The 24853-nt window shown below is 34.3% G+C and overlaps 1 protein-coding gene and 2 long non-coding RNA genes across 4 annotated transcripts; all 3 read left to right on the forward strand.

The window, feature by feature from the left end:
* The first annotated feature begins 67 nt into the window (after window positions 1-67).
* On the forward strand, window positions 68-4150 carry LOC139845672 (wall-associated receptor kinase 2-like). The gene is made up of 4 exons (XM_071835922.1): window positions 68-151; window positions 1057-2017; window positions 2126-2293; window positions 2900-4150. Exons 1-4 carry the CDS (start codon window positions 68-70, stop codon window positions 4111-4113), a joined length of 2427 nt encoding a protein of 808 aa, XP_071692023.1. The 3' UTR covers window positions 4114-4150.
* A 16824-nt stretch (window positions 4151-20974) lies between these two features.
* LOC139882437 (uncharacterized) lies at window positions 20975-22348 on the forward strand. Of its 2 annotated transcripts, XR_011771798.1 has the most exons (5): window positions 20975-21299; window positions 21450-21578; window positions 21660-21749; window positions 21895-22210; window positions 22330-22348. It is a non-coding gene; the product is annotated as an uncharacterized lncRNA (long non-coding RNA). The 2 variants fall into 2 exon arrangements; XR_011771797.1 differs by having other exon boundaries at window positions 20975-21578.
* A 65-nt stretch (window positions 22349-22413) lies between these two features.
* LOC139882446 (uncharacterized) lies at window positions 22414-24492 on the forward strand. Its single transcript, XR_011771799.1, has 3 exons — window positions 22414-22477; window positions 22649-22773; window positions 23773-24492. It is a non-coding gene; the product is annotated as an uncharacterized lncRNA (long non-coding RNA).
* The last annotated feature ends 361 nt before the right edge of the window (window positions 24493-24853 follow it).

Consider the following 24853-nt stretch of genomic DNA (forward strand, 5'->3'; position numbering starts at 1 on the left):
ACTTTGATAAATATAAGGAGCTGGTCCTAAACTTAACGTTAATTAATTTGTACCGTTAACTATCTACATGGCATCAAATTTAGGACTAACGCCATACATTTATCAAACCACAGGGACTACCTGTATAATTTTAAGGAGGAAAGGACTACCAGTATAAATTTTGGTAAACCACGTGGACCAATGGTATAATTTACTCTTATTATTATTAGGATTAGGATTTTTTAAAAAGTATTTGATAAGATGCTAAGTTTATTCATTTTATATTTCATATATAAATTAATTTCATATTTATAATTAACCGTGACAAATAACATTAATACCAAAATTATATAAAGAATACCGATATTAAAAAAAGAAATATTTATGATATGCAATTAATTCAATAGAGTATCAATACTTAAATGGTATATGCTTAAATAATAGTTGCTCTAAAATTAATACTTAAGCGTTATATACAACACTCTTATGCATATAATCAACGATAACCTTAAAAATTATGTTAAAAAAATATTTATTAAAATATGAAGTTGACAACAAGCCAACCATCAATAACAATAACTCGTTGATTTGCCTAAATAAATTACCACTCCCAGATGCAAATTTGGGCATCTTCAAAAATTTTTACACAAAACTTAACAATTTGGCCTGCTTTTATCAACAAAACTTGTGTTAATTAACTTTCAATTAATGCACTCGTAGCAGTTTTCTTGCAGATCAGCCAGTAATCCCACTAGCTATTGATTCTAGTGCTCATGTTACCTATGTGACTTTTCGATGTTTCCATACGTACGATGTTGCACCAACAATAATACAAAACATTCGAGAATGTAATGATCACATATATCACCTAAAGTTCCAAGTCAGCATGCTAAGAAAGTTGACCGGTTCTTGTGCTGAATGATGTACTTAATTTGCTGTGATTATTCTCTATTGACTTTGTATAATTTAGTCAACTGCTTACAAAGATTGCTCATATAAAGTCAACTTGTGAATTTGGGTTTATCTGATTAATATAAGTTTTTATTAACACCATATTTATATTTATTTGTTATATAGGCCCCCAAAACAAATTGGTCTCATCTAGCTTCCTCCTCAAGAACCATGAAGTTCATAACAAACATTCATTTGTTTATTTTATTGTCTGCCTTGCTAATCACACATTCTATATCACAATCCACCACTCCTGGTGATGTCATCACCATCACAAAGGTTGCCAACGTAGCGAAACCCGGCTGTCAAAGCCAATGTGGAAACATAACAATCCCATATCCTTTTGGTATCGGTCCAGGCTGCTTTTTAAGCGACTGGTTCGAAGTCATTTGCAACACCACTTTCAACCCTCCCAAGGTCTTAATCGGCCATCTAGATATCCGTGAATTCACAGACTATACTTTTCGAGTCGCTAACAGAGTCGCAAACCAATGTTACAATCAACTAGGAAACCTTACAATTGACAACCCTGTTATCTCAAATCTTGGTTTGGATTCACCTTTTTCATTTTCGCAAAAAAATACATTCAATTTAATTGGGTGTGATGATTTTGCGTTATATGTTGGCCCATTAGAAAAAAACTACACCACCGGGTGCATTGCACTGTGTTCAAATCCTGAAGAGGTGGTCAACGGATCATGTTCGGGGGTCGGATGTTGTCAAACATCTATTCCAAAGGGAATTCAGTATTATTACACTTCTGTTGGTACTATGCTTCATAACCACACCCAAATCTGGTCTTTTGATCCTTGTACGTACTCGTTTTTAGGTGAGACCGAAAGGTTTATATTCCGTGGGGTATCGGATTTTAAAGATCCCAACTTCATCAACAGGACCATTGAAACTGTTCCAAGGTTGGTTGATTGGGTGGTGGGGAACTTGAGCTGTAGTGAGGCTAAAAGTGCAGGTGTGTTAGCTTGTCAAGCAAATAGTCAATGTGTCGATTCGGATACAGGGATCCCTGGTTACAGATGCATCTGCAATAAGGGTTATCAGGGTCAACCATATCTTGAACCAGGTTGCCAAGGTTAGTTTAATAATTGATTAATTACATTATTTGATTGATCTATTTCAGGGAGAACTTTTCATATTTCAGTATCATTACTGATTAATTTTCTGTGTTTGACGTTGACAGATATCAACGAGTGTGAAGATCCTAATAATCTTTGTGGTGGGATCTGTACTAACACTCCTGGAAATTATACGTGCAGTTGCAAAGTCGGTTACGAAGGAGATGGCCTGAAAAACGGACATGGTTGTACTAAGATAAACTCACAGTTTCCGGTTATCAAGTTCTCTCTAGGTACAAGATTGACAAATTGTGTTTTTCAACTTGTCTCTCATTTCCAGTTTTCATTGATCCACATATGAATTGGGTATTAAAATTTTATGAAACGGTAAAACAACATCATAGGTCATATTATGCATACTGTGAACTATTTGTAATTACAGAAGAATAATTATTTAATTATGTTATTGAAATAGTTATGGGAAATTAATATGCCATTAGGAATTCTAAGGTTACCTTTTATGGTCTAACGGATGAATGTTGAGCCATTCAGCATTTGACCAGTTTGTTTCTGACCTGTGAATGACATATGATGCTGAATAGTTCAACATCAATTGGTGAACCATTTGGAGTTGATGCTCTCGTAAGAATTAAGCACTTAAATTTGGTTTTATGGAATATCCTCTTTAAATTATATAAGAACCCTTATTATTCATGCAACATTGATTTGTACATCATTTACATTGTTAATTCAAAATGATTATCAAATATGTTATTATCATTGAGAACCATCTTCATTCAAAACTTTTGAAGCGATTATGAACTATTCAAGACTTAATCATTCAGTTTTATTAGACGCATCCTTATTCAGTTTACTTGATTTGATGTTTTAACATGTAGGTATGGGGCTTGGTTTCTTGGCCATTTTAGTGGGAATAACATGGCTCTATTTTTTCTTCAAGAAGAGGAACCTTGTTAAAATCCGACGTAAATTGTTTCACCAAAATGGTGGTCTGCTACTTAAACAAAGAATTACAACTACCGAAGGCAACGTCGATTCAACCAAAGTCTTCACCGCCCAAGAGTTAGAAAAGGCGACCAACAATTACTCAGAAGACCGAATATTGGGTCGTGGTGGTTACGGGACTGTATACAAAGGCATTTTATCAGACCAACGAGTCATTGCAATCAAGAAATCACGAGTAATGGATGCAGCCCAAATTGAACCATTCATAAATGAAGTGATTATCTTAACTCAGGTTAACCATCGAAACGTGGTAAAGCTCTTGGGGTGTTGTTTAGAGAGCGAAGTTCCATTATTGGTGTACGAGTATGTGTCCAATGGAACTCTTTATGATCATATTCATGGTAAAGGCACTACGACATGGTTATCATGGGATAATCGTTTACGAGTAGCAGCGGAATCCGCGGGTGCACTTTCTTATCTTCATTCGGCGACATCGACTCCCGTTATTCATAGGGATGTGAAATCGGCAAATATATTATTAGATGAAAATTATACTGCAAAGATTGCTGATTTTGGGGCTTCAAGACTAGTCCCTATTGATCAAACACAAGTAACAACACTTGTTCAAGGGACTTTAGGGTACTTAGATCCCGAGTACTTCAACACAAGTCAGCTGACCGAAAAGAGTGATGTTTATAGCTTCGGAGTTGTGCTTGCAGAGCTTTTAACTGGGAAGAAGACGTTGTGTATGGAAAGAGAAGAAGACAAACGGAACTTAGCAACGTTATTCATCATGGCACTAAAAGAAAATCGTCTGTTTCAAATTCTTGAGCCTAGGGTTGTAAGGGAAGGTACGTTAGAACAACTTCAAGAAATCGGTGAGCTTGTGAAAAGATGTCTTAATCTAACGGGTGATGAACGACCCACGATGAAAGAAGTATCCCTTCAACTTGAAGGGTTACGAAAGTTTGCGCAACATCCATGGGCTAATCATCAGGGTGATGAAGAGGATACAAACTTGTTAAACCCAAATAACATGCAAACGGATCTTTATGGAGAATCTATAAATCCGTATTCTAGTACAGGAGATATCTCTTCAAGTCTTTCTATTGCTAGCGGAGTCTATTCTGCAAACATCCTCCGATGATATAATTATTAATGAACCTCTCAGGCTCATTGGACGAATACGTTAAATGCTCAATTATTAACACCTAATTTGGAAGTGTAAGTTATCTGTGTTTTCTTTGTTAAAGAGAAAGATAAGATCCAAACGATGTACACAAATTTTGCCTTTCTTGTTTAAGTTTAATTTGCGAACTATGAATCTTATATATTAGTTTGCACACAAGTAGAATAATAGCATCTTGTAAAAGGGTCAGTAGAGTTAATTTATGTTTCCCGGATTCAATTAAACATCCTAAGACACCAACGAAGCTTCGCTTCAACAGTATCCCCAACACCTTGTGTGTTAGGGCGAGGGTTAGGTCATGGGTTCGAGCCTCGCTCGGCCCATCCTGTTAATCAATCTGCCTGAAATATGGAGCTCCAGATTGACCTCAGGGGGGTTTTCTCCCGGATCCATTCAGAAATCAAACCCGGTCCGCCTGCCCCTCGGGATGGTTTAAGGATCGGGTTCCTGCAATGTGATTCGGGTTTCCTCCCGAAAGGGCGTGCGTGGCAAATGAGAGTATTCGATGCCGACCATTGCCTTTAAAAAAAAAAAAAATTAAACATCCTAAGACTACTAAAGTTTATAATAACTTAGATTCATTCTTCTAAACATACACTTTAATTATTGATAATCCCCTATAGTACAGGACTAACTTAAGCGAAAAAATGTAAAAGCAAGTGCCTCCCAATTAAAGAAACAATCAAAAGTTGAAATAGGGACTCACAAAGATATGCAGAATAAATTAATAGTTGTGCAACTCTTCATCACATCTTCATTTTGTTGTGTTTGTGAAATGCCCATGTACACTACCACGATCAGCAGCATCTGTTGTTGATCAGGCATGATCAGTTGATCACCATAACTGCAAAGTCTTAACTAAAAGATATTAGCCAACAAATTTATGAGACGTGAAAGATTTAGCAACTGAAATTATACATTACCAGCAAAATCAGTTGATATAGCTCCCTCTAAAGTAGTCATTATGCTACCGGGAACAATACTCTTTAGAGAAATATCAGAGTGAGTTCTTTGAGACATTTAATCGAACACTTGGACTACATAATAAAGGCTGTAACTCAATATACTAAAACAGATAAAAAAACATTTTGCCCAGAAATTCACGCAGTGAAATTATTGAATGCCCTGTTAAATGACACGTAATCACTTCCTCAATCTGGTAGCTTTGAAGAGTCGTCCAAATTGGTGAGTGTAGTAGTGATGATATAAAGTGAATTAAACCGATATAAAGTTGATGAAGTGTGAAATATGCAATTATGCAACTTGATTTAGAACAAGAATTTGAAGCTTCTCAGCTTATTTGAAAATCAAATCAGACCAAATAAGTTGATCCATCAATCAATGATGAATAATTCAAACTCACTAGTTAATAAGGGAAGATCACGAATCAATAGAAATCAGAAATCTATCCTAAAATGAATAGAAAAAAAAAAAAAAACCATAAACAAGCCTACTTAGCTAAACAAACAATTATCCACCAACATAGTGGATAACCAATTAACAAAACCGGCTAAAACAAACAAGTCTAAAATCTAAAACACTAAACCCGGGAGGACCGTAACCATTCAACAAACATCGAACCACCGAGAGAACGCTGAATGCCGCTAACCGCCAAAAACCAGAGAACAAAAAAATACATATGATCGCCATGAAACTTTACGAGCAGCAGCCGCAAAAGAGATCGAAACCGCAAAAAAAACCGTCTCATCCCTAATTATGAAAACCAGATCTTCAACAAGGAGATCGTTTGTTGGAGATTGTCGTCCGATCCAAAACCAAAAGCGCAACTGAAAAATGACCAGACAAGATACTTACGGCTTCAAACAAAACCAACGCGACCAAAACCACACCCATCACCACCACCCTGGCCCCCCTTAATAACGAGCAACCACCACCAACAGGGTGATGGGTCACCCGAAAGGTCAACAAAAGTAAAAACCTAGTTGCCTTTAATAGTCGATCCCTTTAGTGGCCACCACCAAGTAGATGGTGAACCATACATCACCACTGTCAATAGCTAACACCCAAACCACCGAACTTAACTTAAGCAATTCAAAACGTCAGGAAAATATTTAGAAATTTTCACATCCTCGATTTATTCGGTCCGTTTTGTTCAGCATTAATTTTTCTTGAAGCAAACTAACACCAAACCGAAATCAAACTGTAAAATGAATTTGAATTCATTTCGGTTAAACAAAAAGATCATAATTCAATCAAAATAACAATAAAAATTGATTTTTTAATTATACTTTTTATTTTAAATCGACTAGTCATCTACATATATTTATAACTTAATAGATTATTAGTTGAATCTGGTTTCGTTTTAACCGACTAGAGTTCTATATATCTTAGCTTAAGTGGCTCTTCAACGTCATGTATACTGATTTATTTTCTTTTCTTTTTGTTAAATTATTAATATTTAATTATTATTATAGATTGCTTTTATTGTTTGTTTTATAAAAGTAAATAGGGGGCCATAAAAAAATACAATTTTCTTTAAAAAAAAATGAAGAAATTAATTTAATTAGAAAATAGTTACATGGACAATATTGATTGTTATTTATTACTGTATGTTACTAGTATGAGAGCACGTGCGTTATAGTTTTAAAAAAAATATATATAAAAAGTTTTTCACAATTAAAAGAATTAGTCTTTTCAATAAAATGTTCTCCGTATAATACTAATGAAAACCAACAAATTTGTTAAAGAAATAACTATATTAGAATAAATAATTGTTAAGCTAATGAAATAACAGTTTGAGAACGATATTATTTGAAATGTCCCGTTCATATTGATTATAAACGTTCCATATTAATTGATTTCGTCGCGAAGTTTTGACCTCTATATGAGACGTTTTTCAAAGACTGCATTCATTTTTAAAACAACCATAACCTTTATTTTATCGATAAAGGTTTAAAAAGCATTACGTAGATTATCAAATAATGATAATCGAAAATATACCGTTTACACACGACCATTACATAATGGTTTACAATAAGAATTTATTACATCAAAAATAAGTTTCTTGAATGCAGTTTTTACACAATATCATACAATGATGGACTCCAAATCTTGTCCTTATTTTAGTATGCAACAGCGGAAGCTCTTAATAATCACCTGAGAATAAACATGCTTAAAACGTCAACAAAAATGTTGGTGAGTTATAGGTTTAACATATATATTATCAAATCATAATAATAGACCACAAGATTTCATTTTTATAACACATCTCATATCAGGCATTTCGCAAACTGCATAGAGATAAAAATCATTCATATGTTGAACACCTGGTAACCGACGTTAACTTAATGCATAGAATATCCCCAAAACAGAACCTCTCGTCTGTATAATAATCTCGAAGTACTAAAGCATCCATAACCTGAATGGGGGTTGTTAAGCCCAATAGATCTATCTTTAGGATTCGCGTCAATTAGGAGCCATTTCCCTAATTCTTAGGTTACCAGACTTGAAGGGCGATATTCGGTTTAATAATCCAACCATAGAATGTAGTTTTGCGTACTTGTGTCTATTTTGTAAAACATTTATAAAGCTGCATGTATTCTCATCCCAAAAAAAATATTAGATTATAAAAGTGGGACTATAACTCACTTTCACAGATTTTTACTTCGTCGGGAAGTAAGACTTGACCACTGGTCGATTCACGAACCTATAACAAATATGTACATATATATCAAAGTATGTTCAAAATATATTTACAACATTTTTATTACGTTTTAATGATTTGAGTTTGTTAAGTCAGCAGTCCTCGTTAGTAACCTACAACTAGTTGTTCACAGTTAGATGTACAGAATAAAGCAATATATACTATCTCGAATCAATCCACGAACCAGTGTCTACAAGTCTCAGACTCGATCATAACTCCAAGTATATATATTATTTTGGAATCAACCTCAACCCTGTATAGCTAACTCAAACATTACTGCATATAGAGTGTCTATGGTTGTTCGAAATATATATATAGATGGGTCGATATGATATGTCAAAACATTGTATACGTGTCTATGGTATCCCAAGATTTCATAATATGTATAATACAATATAAATTAGTTAGGATATGTCTAGTCTAGATTTGTTACAAAATTTTCGTAGCTAAAACTAGCAAATTTATCCAATTTTATTTTACCCGTCATTTCTTCGTTTCAAATCCGTTTTGAGTGATTCAAGTTGCTATGGTTTCATATTGAACTTAAGTTTATGAATCTAAACAGAAAAAGTATAAGTTTATAGTCGGAAATACAGGTTACAAGTCAATATTATAAGAGGTAGTCATTTCAGTCGAAAGAACGACATCTTGATGACCATTTTGAAAAATATACTTCCACTTTGAGTTTAACCATGATTTTTGGATATAGTTTCATGTTCATAAGAAAAATCATTTTCCCAGAAGAACAACTTTTAAATCAAAGTTTATCATAGTTTTTAATTAACTAACCAAAAACAGCCTGCGGTGTTACTACGACGGCGTATGTCCGGTTTTACGGTGTTCTTCGTGTTTCCAAGTTTTAAATCATTAAGTTAGCATATCATATAGATATAGAACATGTGTTTAGTTGATTTTAAAAGTCAAGTTAGAAGGATTAACTTTATTTGCGAACAAGTTTAGAATTAACTAAACTATGTTTTAGTGATTACAAGTTTAAATCTTCGAATAAGATAGCTTTATATGTATGAATCGAATGATGTTATGAACATCATTACTACCTTAAGTTTAGTAGATAAACCTACCAGAAGTGACACGAAATGATCTAGCTTCAAAAGATTCTTGGATGGCTTGAAAGTTCTTGAAGTAGAATCATGACACGAAAACAAGTTCAAGTAAGATTTCTGCTCGAATTAAGATTTCTATAGTTATAGAAATTGAATCAAAGTTTGAATATGAGTATTATCTTGAATTAGAGAGATTACCTACTGTAAGTAACAAAGGTTTCTTGATCTTGGATGATTACTTGGAATGGATTAGAAAGCTTGGAAGTAATCTTGCAAACTTGAAAGTGTTCTTGGTTTTATGAAACTAGAACTTATAGAATTTATGAATAACACTTAGAACTTGAAGATAGAACTTGAGAGAGATCAATTAGATGAAGAAAATTGAAGAATGAAAGTGTTTGTAGGTGTTTTTAGTCGTTGGTATATAGATTAGATATAAAGGATGTGTAAGTTTGTTTTCATGTAAATAATTCATGAATGATTTATAATATTTTTTGTAATTTTGTGAGATATTTCATGCTAGTTGCCAAATGATGATTCCCACATGTTTAATGAATCACATGGGCTGCTAAGGAGCTGATCATTGAAGTGTATATATGTCACGACCCGAAAAAATTCGACTAATTTTAACCAAATTCTCGATACGATTTAATATTCTTGACACGATATAGCAATCCGTGTTAAAGTGTCGGTATAGGATTCCATTACAATTTGACATAGGATACTTATGTAAGAAAACTCTACTTGATATATCCAATATAATCCACCTGTCTCCAATTTCAACGATTACTTCCTAATTGTACTATGTATCTTTTGTCATAATTCGATTTTAAAACGGAGTAGTTATGATTTAGATACAAATATCTAAAAATTGTAAAAAGTATACTAACACGTTCTTTTTGTTTATAATTATTATTAATAACATATTATTACTTTATCTTTTATTTTATCATATATATGTGTATGCATATGAAGATTTGAGATATCTTCATTCTTCAAAGTCACCTAACCAACCTTCAACATAATTCATCATTTTTTTTACACCACTTACACTATGATGAACAAGCAAACCGGTCATCACCTATATGATCAACCACCACATACGTTTTCTGTCGACAACCCATATCAATCACTGCATTCGATCACCACCTTTACAACACCCCATGAAAACCCTACTGCTCCTACTTGGATCGATTATAAACCAAACCCAATATGATTATGACGACTTGCTGCTACCTATTCGAGTTCAACTTACAACAAATCGAAAACCACTATTAATCACCATCTTCACCATGATTCCACCCTCACGAACCATCTCAGCACCCAACGTGATCATAAACCAAAAACCCATCACCACCTTCGTCACCTTGAACGATTTCCTGTTATTCGTTTCTGTTTTAACCACAACGACCCACCACCAACAACCGGGGTCACCTCCATAGCGTTTTGATCTACTAGTCACCGAAATCACCACTACTGCTACCATCCATTCTACTTTGTTTTCCGGTACAGTATAACCTCAAACCCCATCGGCCTTTAACCATCAAACACCACCTTTCTTCGATTTACAACAACCCAAAAACCCACCTGCAATCACACTTTATTGCTACAGCTACCTGCTGTACTGCTACTTTTATTTCTGTTTCGAATCATTTAATCACACACCACCATACATACCGTATAACCGCCCTATCGCCAGCTTATGTTTCCTACTTCTGTTTCTGTTACTGATCCGAACGATGTCAACAACCTCCATCAAAACACCTAATCAACTAAGCCGCTATTATAACCTGTTCCTGCTATAAACACCATATTGTCGCCTGTTTACTTTCTATTATCTAATCGCCATATTTTCTTTTCTTTTCGATAAAGAGGGTAGAAGAAAAGAGAATGATGACGATGGATGGATGAGAAGCAGGTAAGATGAATAAGGTTATCATAATATAGATTGTTGGTGCACATGTGGGTCTAGAGATGGATGAGTACCAGCTAATTCTTTGATTATTTAATCAATATTTGTTGCTGGCCAAAGTAATTCCACGTACCCACATGTCGGGTTCGTTTTTGATATTAGGTAGCAGGAGTAAATTGGAAACCAACGATTTAATATTTGGACTTTTAAAATTAATTGGGCCGTGCCATTCTTTTGGACTGTGATCCAGTTTCTAGTTCTGATTGAATTAAATGATAAAAGTGATGATTATGGTTGAATGAAATATGATGAAGATTAAAATTAGGAAATGATGTTGAGATAATACGGTTATCATCATGAGATGTTTATGGTGAGGATGTGATTATGATGGTAAGGATGGTATAATGATGATGACTAATGAAAATGATGATCATGTCAATTGATTATGGTTCTCGATTGATGACGATTAGGTGATGTTATGATAATTAAAATGATGTTTTGGTATGATAATGATGAGGAGTATTAGATGATGATAAGTATGATGATGAGGTTGATAAATGATAGTCATGGAAGGTGACACACAAATAATAATGATGATGAAGTATTAAGATGATCATGAGGTGATTGAAACTAGGATCGAATTGTTATATAATGATTAAGTTTAGATGGATATTAAGATAATAAGGATGATGGTTATGAACGAGATGATAATGGTGATGTATAAAATATGATTGGTGATGATGAATCGAAGACGTTTTGGTTGTTATCGGGACGTCGCGGGTTCGAACCCGGACTTCGGTATTGTTTTTAGGGCTACTTAGTTATTTATCTATTTATTATTATTATTATTTTATCATATAAACCTTAATATAAATTAGTACCATTTAAAAAAAAAATGATAAATATTATAATTAAAAATAAATTATCAAACTATTTTAATAAAGAATTTATTATATCCATATAAATAAATGAATTAATGAAACATATAATTTATATCACTAATAAGTAGACATAAACTTGTTAGAGTACCATTTTGTGTTAATATATATATATATTTGTCCTAGGTTCGTGAATCCGAGGCCAACCCTACATTTGTTCAATGATGTTATATGTATTTTTACTACAAAATACAGTATGGTGAGTATATAGTCCCACTGTTAAACTTTAAATATTTCGGGATAAGAATACATGCATTTTATGATTTACGTTATAGACACAAGTGACTAAAAATATATATTCTACGTTGAGTTGTACCACTGGCATATTTCCCTGTAGCTTGGTAACTACAATTTACATGGGTATTGTAAACGCGAATCCTGTTGATAGATCTATCGGGCCTGACAACCCCAACCGGACTGGACGACCAGTATTTAACGGTTGCACAGTACTTCGTTTCGTTACTACACTTGGTACGGTGTAGGGAGATTTCATAATAAAGGGAATATGCGACGTTGATTTAATGTTAAGTATGGTTACCAAGTGCTCAACAACTTAGAATACTTTTATTAAAATGTTGATGAATATGAAATCTTGTGGTCTATATTTATAACACTGCTAGCATCAAACCTATATATCTCACCAACTTTATGTTGGCGTTTTAAAGCATGTTTATTCTCAGGTACGTATAGAGTCTTCCGCTGTGCATTAGCTCAAATTAAAGATATTATTTGGAGTCGATCATCGCAATGAGACCAGATTGATGATTACGTCCAGGGGGATAAGGACGGGGTTTGACAATATACCAATAGTATATACATCTAGAAGCTGTGTATTGTACGAGTACGAATACGGGTGCATACGAGTAGAATTGTTGATGAAAATGAACGAGGATGTAATTGTAAGCATTTTTGTTAAGTAGAAGTACTTTGATATGTGTCTTGAGGTCTTTCAAAAGTGTACTAATACATCTAAATACACTACATGTATATACATTTTAACTGAGTCGTTAAGTCATCGTTAGTCGTTACATGTAAGTGTGTTGTTTTGAAACCTTTAAGTTAACGATCTTGTTAAATATAATTAATTCATTGTTATTATACTTAAATGAGATGTTAAATTGTTATGTTAACATGATAACATGGTGTATAAATATATCTTAACATCATATATATGTTAAAATACTATTACAACGATAATCGTTACGTATATATATTGTTTCGAAATTCTTAAGTTAGTAGTCTTGTTTTACATATGTAGTTCATTGTTAATATACTTAATGATATATATAATTATCATTTTATCATGTTAAAAATAGTGTAATATCTTAATATGATACATATGTATTTAGTAAGACGTTGTTATAACGATAATCGTTATATATATCGCTTCGAGTTTCTTAACTTAGTAGTCTCATATTTATGTATATAACTCATTGTTAATATACCTAGTGATATACTTATTTATCATAATATCATGTTAACTATATATATATATATATATATATATATATATATATATATATATATATATATATATATATATCAATCATATAGTTTTTACAAGTTTTAACGTTCGTGAATCGCCGGTCAACTTTGGGTGGTCAATTGTCAACATGACACCCATTTCAAATAATCAAGTCTTAACAAGTTTGATTGCTTAACATGTTGGAAACATTTAATCATGCAAATATCAATTTCATTTAATATATATAAACATGAAAAAGTTCGGGTCACTACATTATTAATTTTTCGAGGATTGATTATGTTTTTGAGATCTGGAGAGAAGAAAAAATTATGTTTTCGAGATCTGGAGAGAAGAAATAGATGATTTTTTAGACATTATATAAATTTGAATCAAAGTTTATCTAAATAAAATTTTTAATAACGTAACTGATTTCTGTATTTGAACAAAACTAAATTCGCATACATAAGTTTAATTGAAAAATATATATTTTTACATTATTTTGATTTTAATTAGATTTTTATTTTTATGAAAGAATAAACAAAACTTGTAAAATTGTATGGGAGTATAACCTAAGGAAATAGATAGAAATACGATGGCCAAAAAATAAAAATGATAAATTTGAGGGTAGAGTACTCAAATAGTTTATCTTTTTAAATTACTTTTCTCCCTTTTTTATTTCTTAACAAAAAAATAAATAAAAATACAACCGCCTCTGTTTAACGGCTACAAAATCTCATTATATTACTTCTTTGATGATTAATCAATTCAAGTCTTAAATTCTTCCCCTTTCTTTGATTTGAGCGGTTTGCTGTGGGTTTTAACATCTTCCCCTTTCTTTGATTTGATACCACGAATTTAGGGTTTTATTTCTTTGTTTACTTGTATCGTATGTAGGTACGTATGGCATATTCATCTTTAACGTGTTTCTTAACCAGTATTAAATTGTTAATCTTGAATCATCAGCAGGTTGTAGATTAGGGTTTCTGAGGATATTTCTCAAGGAAAATAGATTTTTTTATTTTGTTCTAATATACTATTTCAAGAAACATTATTTTTCATTAAAGTTTATGAGAATATATTTTCCCAGACACGTTGTTTATATCAATCAGTTCACATCTAATATTTTTTCAAGAAAACTTTGTTTTTCATTACAGTTTTTTAGATATTTTTCAAAGAACATTGTTTTTAGTTATGGTTTGTGATGTTTTTAATTAAATGGAATGAATATTTTTTCGGAAAGCCTTGTTGTTCAATAATCCACTATGCGAACTTCTTGTAGCTTGTCGTTTGTCCCATAAGATTGACCTGATTGCTATGGGTTTTTTGATATAGTCGGTTGTTTTCTTGATATTGTAATTTCTGTTCTACTTGATTTTTTTTCTTCTTATTTTGATTTGCTTATTTGTTATTCATTCTGCTTTTTAATGGTAGTTTCAAGCACAATTCTCTGATTTTTGCCTTCATTTGTTTTGAGTTTCAATAATATATTTTATATCACATTCAAGGACATGGAATCAGCTAACTAGAACACCTAAACACCTATATTAACCTTTTTGTGCTTTGAGGCTTGTACTTAAAGGTTGATCAGGGAAGTACATAAGTTTTCCAAGTAGCGGATTTGCTTCCTTGATAGGGGTATCTTTGATGCTCTCCTCTTTATTGATTTTGTTATTTCTTTCTCAATAAACATCTTTATCGTTATTTACGTTTTTGTTCATATGGGTATTGTCTTCCATAGCTATTTGCCTATTATTGTCAATTTCTAATTATGATTTTGTACCTGCATCCAAGAAGTTGAAATCCCTTACTTAACACACCTAAGCAGATAGCACCCACTTCAACATTCTTTGTACTTTGAGGCTTGTACATGGATGTTGATTGGGTGTCTGCAGGTTGTGCAAGTAAGCAGGATTTTGCTTTTCGTGAAGTGGGTATCTTTTTTTTTTTTTACTTGTTATAATTTTTTTTAGTTTTGTATTCGGATCCATCGGAGTTGAGATAGGTTTGCAATTAAGCATTCCGTACTTTTTTAAAAGATCTCGCGCATATTTCTGTTGTCCCAGAAATAATCCTTCTCTTTTCTGCTCTATTTCGAGTCCAAGAAAATGTTTGAGTTCTCCAAGCTCCTTCATATGAAATCTGATAGGCAGATTCTCTCTTGTCCTTTGGATCTCCTCATAGTGATCTCCCGTGATGATTAAGTCATCCACATATACTAGCACTATGGCTAGTTTTCCTTGATCTTGTTTCACAAATAAACTAGAATCTGAAGGAGCAACTGTGAAACCACTTTGTACCAAGAACTCACCAATTTTCCCGTACCAAGCTCTTGGAGCCTGCTTCAAGCCGTATAGTGCTTTCTTTAATTTGCAGACATGGTCAGGATGGAACTTGTTCTCAAAGCCTCTTGGTTGCTCCATATAAATGTCTTTGTCAAGTTCTCCATGTAAGAAAGCGTTCTTGACATCCATCTGCCACAACTTCCAAGATTTGCTAGCGGCTAAAGCTAGTAGAGCTCGAATTGTTGTGATCTTTGCCACTGGACTAAATGTTTCTTCATAATCTAGCCCATATCGTTGAGAAAAACCTCGAGCAACAAGTCGAGCTTTATACCTTTCAATGGAGCCATCGGATCGAGTCTTCACCTTGTAAACCCACTTACAAGATATTGGTTTCACATCTTTTGGCTTTGGAACTAAACTCCATGTCTGGTTTTCTTTTAGTGCATTAATTTCTTCTTCCATCGCTTTCTGCCATTCTCGACTTTGTGCTGCTTCTTCATAAGTAGAAGGCTCAATATGTATTGATTCATCCACATGAGCAGCATTGGCATACCTCGGATTAGGTTTCCTCGACCTTGTTGATCTCCGTAATTCTTGCACATGCTCCTCGGCATCCATTTGGCTTGGACGAACCTCTTCGGATGTAGATTGATGTACCCCAGTTTTCCATGGACTCGTTTCCTTAGAGTACGATCCATCTCCTTCTTTAATTGGATTCGATATGTGCTCTTTATGTTCTTCTTTTTCTTCTGGACCTTCTTCTAATCCATGAGATTCTGGAAGCTCTATCTTTTGAGGTGACCACCATGAAGACGCTTCATCAAATACCACATTTCTTGAAGTATGACACTTTCCGGTATTTGGATCACAACATCTCCATCCTTTTCTTGATTCATCATAACCAACAAAAATGCACCGAATTGCCTTCTTCTCAAATTTGCTTCGTAGATAATCTGGCACGAAGACGTAGCATACACATCCAAAAACTTTGAGATGGTTGACGGTTGGTTTGATCTTCCATAATCTTTCATATGGTGAAATATATCCCAACTTTGTTTGTGGGAGTCTGTTAATCACGTATGAAGCCGTCCTCATACATTCGGCCCAAAATCTTCCTGGTACATTCTTACCATGAAGCATACTTCGACAAGTTTCAGCAAGATGACGATTCTTACGTTCTGCCACTCCATTCTGTTGTGGAGTATTAGGGCAAATTAATTGCCTTCTGATCTTGTGCTTCTCAAGATAGATATTGAACTCGGTTGATAAATATTCTCCTCCATTATCTGTGCGTAAGCATCGAATCTTAGTATTGAGCTCACTTTCTACCTTGTTCTTGAACTCTTTAAACTTCAGAAAAGTCTCCGACTTCTCCTTCATGAAGTAAACCCACACATATCTTGAGAAGTCATCAATGAATGTCACCATATATTTCATACCTCCAAGTGATGTTTGTTTCACTGGTCCGAAGACATCTGAGTGTATTAGCTCTAGTGGTGTCTTGGACTGATGCGCTGACTCCTTGAATGGCAATTGGTGAGCTTTGCCAAATTGACATCCAGCACATATTGTATCTGTTCGGATATCAATTTGAGGAAGCCCATTTACTATGCGTTTCACCATCATCTCCTTTAACTTATTGTAGCCCACATGCCCAAGACGTTCATGCCAAAGATCAGCCGTCTCATTTTTTCGAGTCTTATCCACATAAGCTGTTTCAGCAGATAATACATAGACCGATTCTATTCTTCTTCCATGCATAACTGGATTGCCAACCACCTTTACTCTCTTGAATACGGACACATCTTCTGGTCCAAAGAGCACATAGTTCCCTTCTGCTGTCAATTGTGGTACTGACAGTAAATTCTTCTTTAGGCCAGGGATAAGATACACCTTCTCGAGTTGGAGCTTATGAGAGTCGCCTTCATTTGGAATTATTGTCTTTCCAATGTGAGAAATAGACAACCTTGATTTGTCGGCTGTCAACACGACTCTCTTTCCTTTGTAATCCTCCATTTCTTGCAGCTTCGTCTCATCATTGGTCATATGATTTGAGCACCCAGAATCAATGATCCAATCATCTTTGTAGTTTATTTTTGACTTTAAGGTTGCTGCAAGAGCTTGATCATCCATGTCAGCTTCAACGGAGAGTCTTGCTTCTGCATCCCATGTTTCCTCATTAATGGTTGCTTCGAATGTGACCTCTTTCTTCTCATCTCTTGCGGCGACCACATTTCCTTCGAAAGTTCGCCTTCTGGGGAATCTACATTCTCGAGCAAAATGACCCTTCTTGCCACAATTGAAGCATTCACCATTCTTTCTCTTATCATTTTCCCCGTATTGTTGGCGATGATCTCTTCTTCCTTGTTGAGCTCCCCCTGAAGCGTTGCCTTTTGATTTTGGGTGACCCTTACACCCATATGTCTTACTTTCTTTCATCGCCTCTTGTCTTCGAGATGTTGCTTTCTTTTTATTGGTGAAGAGTGCATCTTCTCCGTCTTTTACGGTTACTTCATTCATCTGCTTGGCTAATGCCTCTTGATTTGCCAATAGATTCTCCAGCTCTATTAATGATGGTTGAGTAGGCCATCCTCTCACAGCGGCTATAAATCCATTATACTCGGATCTTAAGCCGTGGATGATAATTCTCTTCATCCTTGCATCACTCACTTTCTCTTCAGGAGCAAGTTGAGATATCTCACGGTAAATTGATTTCACCTTGGTGAAATACTGAGAAACAGACAGACTTCCTTGTGAGATACCCGCGAGCTCATTTTCCAAGAGCTGGAGGCGTGCTTCATTCTTCTTTGAAAATAATTTTTTAAAAGTTTCCCAAGCTGCCTTTGGTGTTTTCTCGTCACGGATGTGCTCCAATAGATCCTCCTCGATTGTAGTCTTCAATATAAATAAAGCCTTCCCGGCCTTGATGTTCCATTTTCTCAAGGCTTCAGCATTTTCTTTCGGTGGAGGCGTTGTGTCACTGCCAGCAACTATTTCCCATAAATCCTGTCCTTGTAGGTAGGATTCTATGCAAGTCCGCCAATAACCATAGTTGTGGTTATTGAGACTCTTGATTCCACTGCTCGTACTTGCAAGATCTGCCATCATGACGTCCAACGTCCAATAAGCTTGGTCCCTGACCGATGAGCTTTCACAGTTCCTAACTGTGCTCCGACAGAATCTCCCTTAGAGCCTTGGCGAAAACAAGTCGATGTAAACGTCCAACGTTTACCGATTTCCTCCACTTGAAATGGTCCCGAACGACCCGCTCTGATACCAATTGTTGGAAGCTTCGACGAGCCCAACACACCACTATAGAGGATCTAGACTATACTAGACTCACTACACCAACACTTTGACGTTGGTTAGCCTTTAATTTTATAAATCCTTAGTGCACAATGTACTTAGGCGACAGTGTCGACCATATATCTTTAGGCGGTATAACCGACCATGTATTACTTAGGCGGCAGAGCCGACCATATAATAAGAACAACAAAAGTGCACTAAGAACTTAAACACAAACTAAGGCTTGATCGGGAAACTTAACAAAAACACTTATATTAAATTACAATTACAATATTACTTACAAGCTTTATCTTCTCTACTTTCGCTAACTCACACTCTTCTTCTCTTCTTCACAACTCACTTCTTATTTCACTCTCACAACTTCCTCACACCTTACACACAAATGAAATCCTCACCTATATTTATACTACTCCATGGAAGTTTCTAGAAACTAGATATTTCCATGGATAAATAAATATCTAGATATTTTTATACAAATATCTATATTTTTCTTTTCTAAATTTTTCTTTTATTTTCTAATATCTAGATATTTTCTTATACATATTAATATCTAGATATTTTACATATATACATCTACAAATTCCATATTATTTTAAAATATCAAATTTGCATTGCATTTTAACAGAACATTGTAAAGGAATAAGGATTCTTTTATTTGTCATCCAGTTAGTTAATTGTTATATTTTTTTAAGATCATCCTACGTATCTGTATCCCTTTTGTTAGTTTAAAAAGTCTAGTTTGTTTCATTGTTGAGATTAGTTTTGGTCTTTGTATTTAAGCTAATGGAGTTTGGTACGGCCGTATAAGATGATGGCCTTTTCGATCCCATCCTTATTCCGATCAAAGAATCAAAGAAGGTTTTTATCTGGAGGGAATAATTTGATTATCAATCCAGAATTTTCTCAGTGGATTTAGTTTATTTAGACTCACTCGTAGGGATGGCAAAAAGACCCGCAGGGTAAACCCGAAACCTGACTCTTTTGGGCTGGGTTCGGGTCTGGGTAATCGGGTCGTGGGTCGGGTTTGGGATGATTTTAATTTTATTAACGGGTTCGGATGTGGGGATGAGTTTAGATATAAACCCGCATACCTGACCCGTATACCCGTATATTCGACCCGAAGGGGATTTCAATTTTATTAATAACAATAATAAAATTAAACAATAATAATATAAGCTACAATGTGGTATTGTACTATTATTCGATATCTACATATAGTCATTAAAATTTACTACTCATTTTAATGACATTATTGAAACAAAAATTAAAAATAGACGAGTGGTATATGAGAATGAGTAACAATAGATATATTTGATACTCGCGAGAAAACCCGGTAACCCGAGTGTAAGTAAGTAAGTGGGAATCCCCGTTTACCCGTGGAGAAACCCGATAATCCGATGGTTAGTAAGTAAGTGGGGAGCCGACGGGTATAGGTTCGGGTTTAGGAAATGGTTTCCTAACCGGGTTCGGGTCTGGGATCACCCAAGCCCGGCCCAAACTCGACCCGATGCCATCCCTAATTTTGATTCTAGAGTCGCAAGGGTATAATATGACAATTGAGAAACTTCGCAACCGAAACTGTTTTTTTTCCTTACTGTAGCATAGGCCTGCGCCACTTCTTAGAGTGGATTCTATCAAAATCTCTGAAGCGATAGGACAAGTCATGGGTAAGACCCCCCGAGCTCGATTAATAATGACCTGAAGAACCACGAAAGTAGAAACATCAATATCCAACATTAGTTTGTTAATTATTTGCGAGTATTTATATTTATCAACGATTGTGTATTGTTTGGCCAACGATATGATCTGCTATTATTGGGTATTTGAGTTTTTGGTAATGGTCGAACGAGTGGGGTGTCTACGAGTGGTTGGAACTTGCAGAATCGCCAAGAGAGGTAGCGAGATCAATACTAGAGCAGTGAACAGCCAAACAATATTTTTCTTTGTCAATATCAGCTTTCAATATTTAAACACACAAACCCGCTTACAATATAGATGAAAAGTTTTTAAATATTTATTAATGAAAAGTTATTTCTTTTTCACATTTAATAAAAAAACAATAATTTAGTAATAAAAAGATTAAAAAATTTGATAAAAAATAAAAATGGAGTTGAAATTCATTAAAAAAAGAATTAATAATAAATAAAACAAAAAAAATTATAAAAAATAAAAATGGAAGTTGAAATGGAAGTTGAAATGGAAGTTGTGGACACCTCCACTCATGTCACCGTCAGTCAGTTTCAGCTTCCAAAATGGACACTGAAATGGAAGTTGGGAATGGACTACGGACACCTAGTGCTCTTATCATGATTTAGATGATAGATGAATATGTCCGAAATATTGAAAGTAATAAAGTTGTTTAATGTTTTTTTATTTCAGGCTAGTGGTCAACCATTTCTCGTTCTTGGCCTTCTGGTGACAGCCTTAGCTACTAGTCCTTAACCCTTATAAAGCGTGAGGGTCACTTGCTGACGTGTCAATCGACTAATGATCCCACTAATTACTGTCCACATGTAAATCCATAAATTAATCCTGATTATTTATGCTAATTACAAAATAATTACACGTGTCCCCAATTAATCTCGAGAAATAGCTGACAGTTTCAAAACTGAAAACCGTTATATCCGTTCCACAACTATAACCTTTTGGGAAAATCAACACAGATTATGTATCGATTCATCTACAAAATCGTCCATGAATCACAACTCGGATCGAGAACAACGAAATCATTCCAATTGCTCGATATATCGATGATTCAGATTGCTTTTCTTTGGTTCAATCTATGCAAAAAGGTATTAAATATGAGTTTCTAGGTTAATACCGGAATTGTTTAAATCTGCATAACTAATTGTATCTTGATCTTCTTTTGTCAGTGTCCTCAATGCAATAGAAGATGCACAACAAAAGATGATAGAGTACTTTATGCATCACAGCTTTCTGTTGTTGATGAAGAATTACAAAAGGTAACTATGAATCTATGATACTGTGAAATTAGGAGATAATTTGTTTATTGAATCTATCACATTTGGTGTATCTTCTATATTTTTGGTTGTTATTATACTTATTTCCACACCAACTATCTGACTTCTGATTATTATCTTACCCTAGGGAGAGTTTCGGGTAGATGGCGGTCGATATTTTGATATGGATGCTTCTGGTCAACTTATAATGGTTGCTCGAAGACTTAATGGAATAGGAAGAACTGACATACTAACCAAAACATTAAAATGAACATCAATTTATTTTGTCCCAAAAGTATATTATCCACTATTCATGGTATTGTGCAGATAAGTTTGGTAGATCCAAATGATAGAGAAGATATGCAACGTCCCACAAATACAAAAGTTGTTAGGTCCCTTTGTGTTAAACCTTGTAGCAAGCTTGCACTTCTTACTTCTTTAGGGAAAAAGTTACCAGTTGTCAGGTGATATTCTTTTGTATTATGGGTCAACACTGCTACACAACTATAAGTAAAAATGTTCTTTATTTACTTGAATTATTTTTTACAGATAGATAATAGCTAATTGCTTTATTATTTGGCAGAATTGAAAAGGAAAAGTGACATACAAGTTTTATCATTTGGAAGTTATATGAGTATAAATAACCCGATTTGTGTTTGTTGTTTTCAGTTTGTTCGTGTGGTTACTTAATCAAAGTTTACATCAGTTGTTCATGTGTTGTGTTCGTAACGGTACTGCATTTTATTATTGTTGTTGTTTCTGTTATTTTGTTTGCATTGTGCCTGTTGTGTTTTTTCGATGCCTGTTTCTTATTTGTTGTGCTAGGCTTGCTATATTGTTGTGCGTTTGTCTTTCATTTTAGTGTTTTATATCATTTGTTGTGGCCCGATATTGTTATACAGTAAAATGTCAACTATGAAAAGGGATAAAAGAGGTAACAATTGTGGTGATTTGTGTGATCAACAATCTGGCAGTATGATACGGGTTTTATTTTCTTGGTTGACCCGCCAACGCAACTGGCCTGAAGGTAACAATGTTGTGTTTAATCTTCGTCGCCATTTTTTACTTTTTCTTCTTTTTTAGTGACTGGGTTAATGTAATAACATCTTGATCCGTAAATTTTTTTTGGTCATAATGGGTGCTTGATGGAATTTTTCGGTGCTAATATTCTGCACGTAAGAGAGACAAATTATAATGACTTTTAGGTAAATTAGCATTCTTTAGAGTTTATAAGATTATGCTGTTTGTAGGCACTGGTGTTATCTTATCCACATCCGTTGCTGCTACTGCTACTCACTGATTAAACAATGATCCATCAATCTTTGTAGAATATTACGTTATGATAGGTTGTTACCAACATTGTGCCTTAAGGATTTAATTATCAACGAATATCTAATTAGGTATCATCGTATTAATACCTTATCACGAGCCTCTTTCTATAAAAAGAAAATGCTGATTACAAATATGTTATAAGAAGGTTTTGATATGACGGTCGTCGATAAGAAGGATTAGTATTTCATTCAACCAAAAAAAGAATTAGTTAGAAGTAGTAATCGTGACCCGTATACTAATTAAACAAGTAATAGGTCAGACATGTGTTGTTTAAGATGACAAAGTGTTGTGGCTGTGTTTTATTTCAGATGATTTATTAGGTGCAGAATAGGTCAGACATGCATTGTTTAAGGTGACAAAGTGTTGTGGCTGTGTTTTGTTTCAGATGATTTAGTAGGTGATGAATAGGTAACTTTCAGGTTTAGATAGTACTACTCGAACCCATGCCAAACCAACTTACACATTCGCATAGCGTAGTGAATTATATATTTAGCTTCCTATATTTATGATAAATTTCCTAATTATTTCCTTCCGTTGTTTGAGATCGTTACCTGGATGACAAACAGTTCCTAATGGTATGATTAGAATGGGTAATAACATTCTAATTAGGGTTCCTGATAAAAAGTTGACTGCCAAAAGTCAAAGGGTTCTTCTCTTGATGGCTAATGCTTATTTATGGTGTTGACTGTTCCAGATAATTTAGGTGTGGAAAGGTCATTTTTTTGGTAAGCAATTGGTGGTATCCTGAATCATAAGGGTGTAATTTCGAACTTTTATAGTCAAATGACAGATTGTTGTATCAAGGGTGGTGTTTCAAAGATGGAATTTAAAGATGGGGTCATTATGATAATGGATACATGTGCTACAACAAGTACTATAAGGGTTTTGAGCTGCGTACGTTACCTTTCTTTTCCGTATCAAAATGTTCAAGATTTTCATTTCTTTGAGTTTGCTGACCTGTTGACTTGTAAAAGTCAATGGATTTTGGTCGTGAGGAAACCCCTGTACAGATAGGGGTGATATGTTTTGGGAAATTGCTCTTATTGGTAATACAATGTATACAAGTTTTGATAGTATAAAGATAGCTACTGGGGATGGAAATAGAATTAAGCCTCTGTTCGGATTTGTGTATTTTGTTTATATTAGGCATCCATTATTTTGGTACATGCATCTCTCCATTGACATTAGCCTTATAAATTATGGCATTTGGTTTTGAGATGTGCATTAAAACATCTCCGAGGTCCTTTTGTTCTTATGGTCATTGTTACCTGTCATAGGCGATCTTTGTCATTTGTAAGTGTTTTGGGTGTTCTCTAAAAACGCCCTATCGGGTATACCCGTTGTAAATGTACATTTTCTTTTTTCTGTTTCTAATGGATTTTTCCATGGGATATAAACTATAATGACAAATTTGATGAACAAAAGACGTTTGTGAAACAAGTAATGTGAAAGCTTGACAAACACAACAAATATTGACCCATTTTAGTAGCGGATATATCAAAGAGAAATTGTTACCTCTAACTATAGCTCCAAGTGCTATTGTCTATGTCTACTGTGGGGACATCCGACATAGAGTATATGACATTGACTAAGAACAATTGATAGTTAAATTGTAATTGTATTTATTAATATCGTTTAAATATCATTCGTTTCAATATAATGTTATTAATTGTATCATGCATCTAAGCTAATCAGTCTTAATACTAACATTTTCAAATGTTATTGATTAAGAGTTGTCGTGCAACGCACGGGCTCTTAAAGGCTAGTTAGTGATA

Source organism: Rutidosis leptorrhynchoides, chromosome 1 (assembly GCF_046630445.1).
Source record: "Rutidosis leptorrhynchoides isolate AG116_Rl617_1_P2 chromosome 1, CSIRO_AGI_Rlap_v1, whole genome shotgun sequence".
NCBI lineage: Eukaryota > Viridiplantae > Streptophyta > Magnoliopsida > Asterales > Asteraceae > Rutidosis > Rutidosis leptorrhynchoides.

What these genes read in the sequence shown, in the direction of transcription:
- LOC139845672 (XM_071835922.1), top strand. Translation starts at nt 68, where the DNA reads ATGGCATCAAATTTAGGACTAACGCCATACATTTATCAAACCACAGGG. An exon ending in TCTTGAACCAGGTTGCCAAG is followed by an intron (nt 2,018 to 2,125) that starts GTTAGTTTAATA and finishes TGACGTTGACAG; the next exon opens with ATATCAACGAGTGTGAAGAT. An exon ending in GGTTATCAAGTTCTCTCTAG is followed by an intron (nt 2,294 to 2,899) that starts GTACAAGATTGA and finishes TTTAACATGTAG; the next exon opens with GTATGGGGCTTGGTTTCTTG.